General features: G+C 34.5%; 2 protein-coding genes across 2 annotated transcripts; both read left to right on the top strand.

The window, feature by feature from the left end:
* The first annotated feature begins 215 nt into the window (after positions 1-215).
* Positions 216-4299, top strand: LOC120166265 (26S proteasome regulatory subunit 8 homolog A). The gene is made up of 9 exons (XM_039175565.1): positions 216-521; positions 1397-1494; positions 1707-1931; positions 2062-2124; positions 2220-2383; positions 2692-2848; positions 2963-3061; positions 3529-3639; positions 3975-4299. Exons 1-9 carry the CDS (start codon positions 326-328, stop codon positions 4113-4115), a joined length of 1254 nt encoding a protein of 417 aa, XP_039031496.1. The 5' UTR covers positions 216-325; the 3' UTR covers positions 4116-4299.
* An 890-nt stretch (positions 4300-5189) lies between these two features.
* LOC120166276 lies at positions 5190-7211 on the top strand. The gene is made up of 6 exons (XM_039175576.1): positions 5190-5399; positions 5584-5669; positions 5783-5929; positions 6435-6558; positions 6715-7001; positions 7071-7211. Exons 1-6 carry the CDS (start codon positions 5219-5221, stop codon positions 7161-7163), a joined length of 918 nt encoding a protein of 305 aa, XP_039031507.1. The 5' UTR covers positions 5190-5218; the 3' UTR covers positions 7164-7211.
* Positions 7212-9560: the final 2349 nt, after the last annotated feature.

The raw sequence follows: 9560 nt of genomic DNA, 5'->3' as shown, positions 1-9560 counted from the left end.
TATACATATACATATACATATACATATACATATACATATACATATACATATACATATACATATACATATACATATACATATACATATACATATACATATACATATACATATACATATACATATACATATACATATACATATACATATACATATACATATACATATACATATACATATACATATACATATACATATACGGTAGTACCACTGCAAAAGCATATTCGAAATCCAAATTAAAACTTGTTGTCAAAGAAAACCCTCGTTGATAAAATACTTGAATGCGATCGTGGTAAGCCAAAAGCAAGAACCTAAAATTCAAGACTCAATGGCCACGGTGGGTATCGAGAGGAAGCAACCGGTATCTGCCGAAGAGATTTGCACCGCCAAGGGTGGAGCCAAGCAAGGGGAGGGCCTCCGCCAATACTATCTCCAACACATCCACGAGCTCCAGCTCAATCTCCGCCAAAAAACCCACAATCTCAATCGCCTCGAAGCCCAGCGCAATGAGCTCAATTCTCGAGGTCATTTAACCCTAATCTTATTTTTCTTTCATCGATTTATTGTTTTCAATTCCTATTAATCTTTTTCATTCTTGGGTTGGTTGAGAGTTGCCGATTTGGGATTAGGATTTTTATTTTTAGATAAATTATTTTGTTTTTCCCAGGTGTTCTGATCTGTAAGTAAATATCAATATTTAGTTGAACAAAGGATAGTAATTTGTAGAGGTTAACGCGGTGATTTCATCGGCTGAGTACCATGAGAATTGGGTTGCTGTAGTTAATAAAATAGTTGAGCTTGTAGGTTTGTTTGGTTTTGTTCTAGATCTGACGTAACTTTTTGGTTGATGCAATGGAATTAAATTGAAGCTTTCATGACATACTATAAGGCTGCACACCTGGAAGAGTTTTAACAAAAATATAATTGATTATGCAAAATATCTGTTCAATTTTGAAGGCTTCAACCTTTTGCAAGTAAACAACATAGCTATTACTCATCACTCGATATTGTGAATGGGTTGAATTGATAAATGCGTTATCCTTTTTGGAAATTTTGTCTGGTTTGAACGGAATGGTCATATTGGTGATTGTTGGTGGCTTGCTTTGTAACTATCTTCTCATTTTATTTCCATTTTTTTACCTTTAAACGGAGAAGGGGGTGTAGTGGGGGTGTTTATTTTAACATCATTGCATTTTTACTTTGATAGTGCATCTAATACATCTAACAAGATTGTGCCAATTCTCATCTAATGCATTTTTACTTTGATAGAGCATCTAATGCATCTAACTATCTTCTTGATATATGGGGCTTTAATTCTTTTTAAGAGAATGTTTTCTTTTTCTTTTTTAGTGCATGAATTCATTTAGTTTTTTTTCTTGACGTTTTGCATATCGGACAGTGAGAATGCTTAGAGAGGAATTGCAGCTGCTTCAGGAGCCTGGGTCCTATGTTGGGGAGGTTGTGAAAGTTATGGGTAAAAACAAAGTTCTAGTCAAGGTGTGTGATAGTTTACCCTATTTAGTTTGTAGCTTTCTCTTTGACTTCATATTAATGGGAATAACATCATTATACATACTAAAAATCGGTTTCTGAAAAAAGCTTCTTAAACTTGAGATAATTCATTTTGCTCTTATTCTACAATTCATGATGTCACTTATGAGTGCTGGTTTCAATTGTACTTTGCTTTTATATTGTTATTGCTTCTCCAGGTTCATCCAGAAGGAAAATATGTTGTTGATATTGATAAGAATATTGATGTCACAAAAATCACTCCATCAACAAGAGTTGCTCTTCGTAATGACAGCTATGTTCTGCATCTGATCTTACCAAGCAAAGTTGATCCCCTGGTTAATCTTATGAAAGTTGAAAAAGTTCCAGATTCTACATATGACATGATCGGTGGCCTTGACCAACAAATTAAAGAGATAAAAGAGGTGTTTCTTACATTTTCTTAATTTGTTCATTTTATGGCTTATCACTTTTTGTTTTCTCCTTTCTCTGGTATGGTTCTCCATTTTTAATCCCATGTTTTGTTGTGGATTGGCCATGCGGTAAAATTTGCAGGTCATTGAACTTCCTATTAAACATCCTGAATTGTTTGAAAGCCTTGGAATAGCTCAGCCAAAGGTACAATCATGCTAACAGCTCCTGGCATTTTGTGGATTTGTTTCTCATGTGAAAACATTCTAAGACTAAATCTTGCTCCCCGTTATAAATTATAGGGTGTCCTGTTGTATGGACCACCTGGTACAGGAAAAACTCTTCTGGCCAGAGCTGTGGCGCATCATACTGATTGTACTTTCATCAGGGTTTCTGGTTCTGAATTAGTTCAGAAATACATTGGAGAAGGCTCTCGAATGGTTAGAGAACTTTTTGTTATGGCCAGGTTTGTTCTTCTTTGATTGTTCTTCATAATTTAAATAAATGCAAGGGAAAACATGTTATATAGCAAGGTATTGATTTACAAAATTGATTTCAAAACCCTTTTTGTTTTTGATTGAGATGAAGAATTTTTTTTTTTAATTTGTAGATAGTTACTTGTCATCTATTATTAGTCATTAGCCAATGCGCAATCTTATGTAGCCTGAAACACAAAGTAGAGCTGCTTCTGTCTGATTATCTGTCATGCTGTTATACTTTAGTTTATATTTTGTTTACAAAAGCGGTTTCTTCTCCTTCCTCTCCTATCTCTAGGGAGCATGCTCCATCGATCATATTCATGGATGAGATAGACAGTATTGGATCTGCCCGAATGGAATCTGGAAGTGGCAATGGTGACAGTGAGGTGCAGAGGACCATGTTGGAACTTCTCAACCAGCTTGATGGATTTGAAGCATCTAACAAGATTAAGGTATTAATTACTTCAGTGGATACTGATCTAGTGAATTAGGAAACACTGTTTAAATTTGCCAATAGTTATTTTTTGTTGATTCCTTTAATAAATTTTTGGTGCGTTGATGAACAGGTTCTGATGGCTACAAATCGGATTGATATATTGGATCAAGCTCTTCTTAGGCCAGGACGAATTGACAGGAAGATTGAATTTCCAAATCCGAATGAGGAGGTACATGTTATAGTGGTCATTAACTCATTATGTTCCTGCTAGTACATTGGTGCAGTTGTCCATCTTTTCATGTTAGGGGTATTCAATGTGATCCCCTCATTGTCACCTTGTTCTTATGCATGTTTGAAGAAGAAAAGGCATGGAGAAGGTTGCATTTGAACTGTAAAAACAAAATCTCATGATTTATCTTCCTGATCATATGTAATTGATTGCATTACGTGTTCTTTCATTTTAGACTTCATTGTAAAGAAAACATTTTTATTTAGGTAGTTGTTCAGGTTCTTCTGCCATTATTAGCAACCTGTTTTGGGTATTATGAACCTGCAGAATGCAGTTAATAGAGCTATCATTTAATGGCAGTCAGTATTTTCCTGCTACTGTTTTACCCGAATTTCTCCCTTTTCTAGTGAGCACGTGATACTATGCTATATGATAAGTACTTATGTTGTCTATTCAATTGTATGCAGTCTCGTCAGGACATCCTAAAAATTCATTCTAGAAGAATGAACTTGATGCGGGGGATTGATCTAAAGAAGATCGCGGAGAAGATGAATGGTGCTTCTGGTGCAGAGCTTAAGGTATGTTTGCTGATAATTATTCAATTTGTGTCTGGTTTCTGGATAAATAGAATATATTTTTCTGATCAGAATATGGTGGGCAAGCTGTGAATGTCATCTTTTTGTCGCCTTGGATGGCACTTATTAATACACTTGTGATTTTTAAAAAAAATACAAAACCCTTGGATGGGATCTGGTTTTTTGGTATCTCATTATGAATGCTAAGGTCATTCGACGACATCTGCGAGGCTTTTGAGGACCGCTAACAAAATTTACGAACATATGTAAGATGCTTTTGCATGACCATATGGTTTATTGAACGTCTTACCAATGTAGACGTGTGCTTGTTTTTGCAGGCGGTTTGCACAGAAGCCGGGATGTTTGCTTTGAGGGAAAGGAGAGTCCATGTAACACAGGAAGATTTCGAGATGGCTGTGGCAAAGGTGATGAAGAAGGAGACAGAGAAAAACATGTCCTTACGAAAACTGTGGAAGTGAATTATGTTTTTATTTTCAGGTTGTGCTTCTATACTTGGTTTTCGGGGGAAATTGAACATGTAATTCCAGATTTATATAGTGACAATGTAAACTGTAAGCCTGATTTCTTTGACAAGACTGTCTTAGAGATTTACATGTAGAAGACTTGAACTCTATGAACTACTTAGATCAGTTTGTCGTACGATGAAACTATGGGGATGATTGAGCATAAAACAGAGTTCTTTGATTGCAAACAATTTGGTTTCCGATTGGGAAAAATTGTGGTTCTAATTACAAAGAAAAAATCTATTGGATAGTGGAAGGATGAATGAAAGAGCATATTGATAATTTGAAATGCATGATATCTTGTTGTTGAATTAAACATCTCTTAGTAAAATTTTTTCTCATGGTTACGCGCTGGCCTCTTAAGAACAAAGGACACCAGTCGACTGTAATAAGGTTTGGTACAATTCAAGACTGTTAAATGATACAAATTAATGAAGTTTAGATAACTTGTTAAAGAGAACATTAGAATTAGTCTTAATCTTATATATTAAGAGGTTGACTTCGATATCTAAGCTGTATGAGTTGTGGAAATAGAATGGTTGGAATTTACCTTAGTAGTATTATAATGACAGCAATAATGAGAACTTCACTTTTTAATTAGTAACCTCTGATCATAAACTTCAAAGGGTAAAAGAAAATCACATTTGACAAGTTTAAACATCTCTTACGTACGATTAATTCGCATTCTCCAATATATATATATATGGAACTTTTTAGTATAATCGATCACCCTAAGGACTAAGAAAGAATTTAGCCAGTTTTGGTCCATATCCATTTTAATATAAAATAATATAGAAATTCCAACAAAAGAATCCGAGTTACTTACAATTTCCCCCCTTTAACTATCCGCCTTTCTTTTGACCTTTCAATTATCCCCAATTTCAGTTTCCTCGGGGCAAGAACCTGAATTTTTATTCCGCGAAATTTTGTATTATATATCGATTTATGTTTTGTTTTGTTTTAAAGCATCATTTTTTTATGTTCGATTCGTGATTGCTAAATTTTGGTCATTGATATTTGGCTAGGTAGGTTAATTTTTTTCTCTTCTTTCTCGATCAATGGAGGGTGAATTGCAGTTGGAGCCAGCAGATGCTCGAAACCCTAGTGATTCTGATCCTCTTTTAGGAAACCAGATCGATCCTCCATCTCCGGAGAGTTCGAGCGAGATTAGGAATGAAGATATCGAGAATGGTTCTGCTCCTTGTTGCCGCATTTGCCTCGAGTGCGATGGTGAAGAAGGTAAGGTTTATTCCATCCTTTGATTTTCCTTTTTGTTTCTAATTTTTTATCTTAATTTTTTAGCTTGAGTTCGTGAATTGTGAATGTAATTGTATTAAGATATTCAATATTGAGTTTTGGCATGCGGGTGATTTTACATGATTGACATGTATAATCAAACCTTGAACTGATTGTTGTTTTGTAGATGATGAACTAATATCTCCATGTATGTGCAAAGGCACCCAGCAGTTTGTTCATCGTGCTTGCCTTGATCATTGGCGTTCGGTAAAGGTAAATTAAGCTGGTTTCTCTACCTGAATGTGAAGGTTCAGTTATCAACTTTTGTGTGAAAATTATATGTTAGTAATTGGACTAATGTGAGCTTCATCCTCCTCTTTTGATAGGAAGGATTTGCTTTCTCCCATTGCACGACTTGCATGGCTCAGTTTCACCTTCGAGTTGAATTTTTTGAGGACAACTCTTGGCGTAAAATAAAGTTCAAACTTTTTGTGGCAAGAGATGTCTTTCTTGTGTTCTTGGCTGTACAAACTGTAAGTCTTCTTAGTTTTCTACATGTACATGCATCAGGCTAATATGGTTATTATATGATAGTTAATCTACCACCTCTTATTCTTCTCATTTAGCTGTCTTTATTGCTGATTCTGATATTTGTATATGGTGATTACATGTTGTATTATGGTGCCACCAACTTCTGGAAAACCCTGCACCTTCTTACTCCTTCGACTTTGATGTATTTTTTATTGTTGGATTCATGAAGCCTCATTTTAGCACTACCATTCAGATGCATTCATCAGAATTCAGAATACCTAACCCCTACAAACTTCATACTTCTATCGCCTTCCTATTTTTGTGGAAAAGATGGGGAAAAAATTATTCAAGTGACCCTGGAATAGTGGAAGAGGCTGATATAAGTATCTTCTTCCCCAAGCTTTTAGTCATGCATAACTTGGAAAGATTGAGAGGAAACTTGTCTGATTGGTTCATCATCAATTGCCTTGAAATGGTCATCCTATGATGGATTTATCTATTCTTCAGGTGATTACTACAATGGGAGGTTTTGCATATGTCATGGATAAAGATGGGGCTTTCCGGAAGTCATTCAGTGATGGTTGGGATCGCATACTGTCAAACCATCCCATACCATTTTATTATTGCATAGGTAAGCTTCCCTGATTTTGTCCTGTCTTTTTCTAGTATATACTACAGGTAAACATTGCTTTGTACATTAATAGTGTTTAATGCATGAGTTCAGCAGCATATGCCAATTTCTGGCATGGTAAGATGATAAACTCATAATGTTTCCCATGTTTCTTAGGGGTGCTTGCCTTCTTTGTGTTGCTCGGATTTTTTGGTCTCATATTGCATTGCTCCTCCCTCAATAGCAACGACCCGCGAATGGCTGGATGCCAGAATTGTTGTTACGGGTGGGGTATATTGGATTGCTTTCCTGCATCTATGGAAGCATGCTTTGCACTGGTGGTGGTTTTCGTTGTGATCTTTGCCATTCTGGGGATAGCTTACGGTTTTCTTGCTGCCACCATGGCAATTCAGCGGATCTGGCAGAAACACTACCATATTCTTACTAAGAGGGAGCTTACTAAGGTAAACATCATGCTAGCTAACTTTATAATTATATTACTACTAATGAAATCTCACATTGGTCTTTTGCAGGAGTACATTGTGGAGGACCTTCACGGCTCTTATACCCCACCAAAACTTGATCCGGAACACGAAGAGCGCTTGAAAATGATGAAGCTTTTGTAGTGTGAAGGAATAGGCATTTGAGGTGAGTCTTTCAAAGTATTCAGAATACAAAAGATAAAATTCTATCGGTTGCTTGGTCATTTTGTCAAATAGTTTTTTTTTTGGGGGGGGGGATATCTGTGTCTCTAGAAATCTGACTTTGAAGTCTTTACATGGTTATAGCCGACTGAATGTGAACGCAATAAACCGGCCATGTTGGGGGGCAGGGGGTGCATAATAATATGTTCAGTGATATATACATATGTATCGTTTTCCCTTGATGTTTGTCTAGTAACCAAATCAACTACCGTTATATTAATTATTCTACACAATATACCTTGCGTATGAAAACCCTAGTGTACATAAATGGTTCTTATGTAATATGTTTTTAATTATTTTCTAGGGTAAAGTACATAGATGGTCCCCTGACTATAGGCTACTATTTTATTAAGTCTACTGACTATTAAAAGTTATAAAATGATCTTTTAACTATAGAGTGTTGTTTTGTTGAGTCCATCGACTATTAAAAGTTACAAAATGATCACTCTATTCATTATGTTTCAAACTCGTCATTTTCTGTTAAAAAGTTGATGACATTCTAAGCTGAACGTTAACTTGCAGACTGTGATATGATAAAATCTGATACCAGAATCTCAAACGACTATCATATTTCAGTCATCATGATAATGTTCATCTTAGACGACTGATTTTTTTTAACAAAAAATGATGAATTTGGAATATAATGAATAGTCAGGTGATCATTTTGTAACTTGTAATAGTTGAGAGACTCAACAAATCAACATTCTATAGTTGGAGGATCATTTTGTAACTTTTAATAGTTGATGTACTTAATAAAATAATACTTTATAATCGGGGATCATTTGTGTCCTTTACCCTATTTTCTATATATATGTGTCGGAAGCTGAATCATGCTGTTGGGGGTATTTGATCTCCATATTGATACAAACTTCTTTTCCTTGAAAACGTTGTTGTTAAGGAGGTTGAATATGGAGGAAATAGATATGTGGTTTATATATCTTTTCACTTTTAGCGTAACATGATCCGATTCTTTTGGTCGCATTTCGAGAGATAGAATTATGCATGGTTGGTAAGCGAGGGCTCGATATTTAGTTGTATCATAAAATATTCAATATGAATCAGTAGCAGAGCCACAGCTTGGTGACGGTGGGCACTTGTAATACCCTAAATGTCAGGCCAGTGACTTTATTGAAAAGATTTAAATTTTGAGGATTTAATTAATAAATGATAAAGTATAAGAAAATAAATTAGAAATTGTTTGGTTAAGACTAATTTCTAAAATTCAAAGAATGAAAGGGATATTTTGGTCCTTTAAGGGGGAAATAAATTATGATATAAAAGTAAAGTAAAGGGGAAAAGAGAGAATGAACACCTTTGAGGAAAAAATTAATTGTCTAGTTGTGCATTTGATATAAAGGTGTCAATTATGTCAGTTAAATAAAATGTTAAATACCTTTGAGTAAAAGATTAATTGTCTAGCTGTGCATTTGATAGAAATGTGTCAATTATGTCAGTTAGATGAAAGGTTAAATACATTTGAGTAAAATATTAATTGCCTAGCGATGCATTTGACAGAAAGGTATCAATTATGTCAGTTAGATGAAAGGTTAAATATCTTTGAGTAAAAGATTAATTGCATGATGTGCATTTGACATAAATGTATCAATTATGCCAGTTAGATGAAAGGTTAAATACCTTTGAGTAAAAGATTAATTACCTAGTTGTGCATTTGATAGAAATGTGTTAATCATGCAAATTAAATGAAAGATTAAATGTCTTTGGGTAAAAGACTAAACGTTTAACAATGCATTTTAACATAAGCGATGTCATTTACTGATTTGACTAAAAGGACTGTAAATGAATCCCATAAAGTAGACAATTTATCATGGTTTTGATAGTCAGGACATACTTATAAATAAATTGTAATTCTTTTACAAGGTTATGCATCACTAAGTAAATACTTAACGTGTGTTGATTTCACGTGTAGGTAACAATCAAAGATTTGTCGAGTAAGGAGTGCAGCCACAACAACTTTCATCAATTAAAGGTTGACTCGTCAGTAACATTGAGATAATCTTATTCATTTTGAAAACTTAGCTGGCATGTAATTGAACTTAAGAAAATATTTTGTAATGTATTTAAAGTGATAGTTTTAGTATTATGCTTCTATGAATGTTATACTATTGTGTGGTTTTAAAATTTAAAACAAAATTTTACGAGTTTTTAAATGACAAAATGTTTTAAAAAATGATGTGTCATCTGTATCTCGTGTACGAAAAGATATACGGAAGATGAGTATTACATTTATTGGTATCAAAGCTACAGGTTTAGCCAATTCTTGTCCGAAATCGAGTTCATTCGAAATAAGAAAAAAGGATT

The sequence above is a fragment of the Hibiscus syriacus genome, unplaced genomic scaffold (assembly GCF_006381635.1).
Source record: "Hibiscus syriacus cultivar Baekdansim isolate YM2019G1 unplaced genomic scaffold, ASM638163v2 tig00111634_pilon, whole genome shotgun sequence".
NCBI lineage: Eukaryota > Viridiplantae > Streptophyta > Magnoliopsida > Malvales > Malvaceae > Hibiscus > Hibiscus syriacus.
This window is presented reverse-complemented; position numbering and strand designations above follow the sequence as displayed.

Bases quoted from the DNA above. Each gene is read 5' to 3' on its own strand.
- LOC120166265 (XM_039175565.1), top strand. From the start codon at position 326: ATGGCCACGGTGGGTATCGAGAGGAAGCAACCGGTATCTGCCGAAGAG. The intron at 2,125-2,219 runs GTACAATCATGC...TATAAATTATAG, and splicing joins TTGGAATAGCTCAGCCAAAG to GGTGTCCTGTTGTATGGACC. The intron at 3,640-3,974 runs GTATGTTTGCTG...TTGTTTTTGCAG, and splicing joins CTTCTGGTGCAGAGCTTAAG to GCGGTTTGCACAGAAGCCGG.
- LOC120166276 (XM_039175576.1), top strand. From the start codon at position 5,219: ATGGAGGGTGAATTGCAGTTGGAGCCAGCAGATGCTCGAAACCCTAGT. The intron at 5,670-5,782 runs GTAAATTAAGCT...CTCTTTTGATAG, and splicing joins ATCATTGGCGTTCGGTAAAG to GAAGGATTTGCTTTCTCCCA. The intron at 6,559-6,714 runs GTAAGCTTCCCT...CATGTTTCTTAG, and splicing joins ACCATTTTATTATTGCATAG to GGGTGCTTGCCTTCTTTGTG.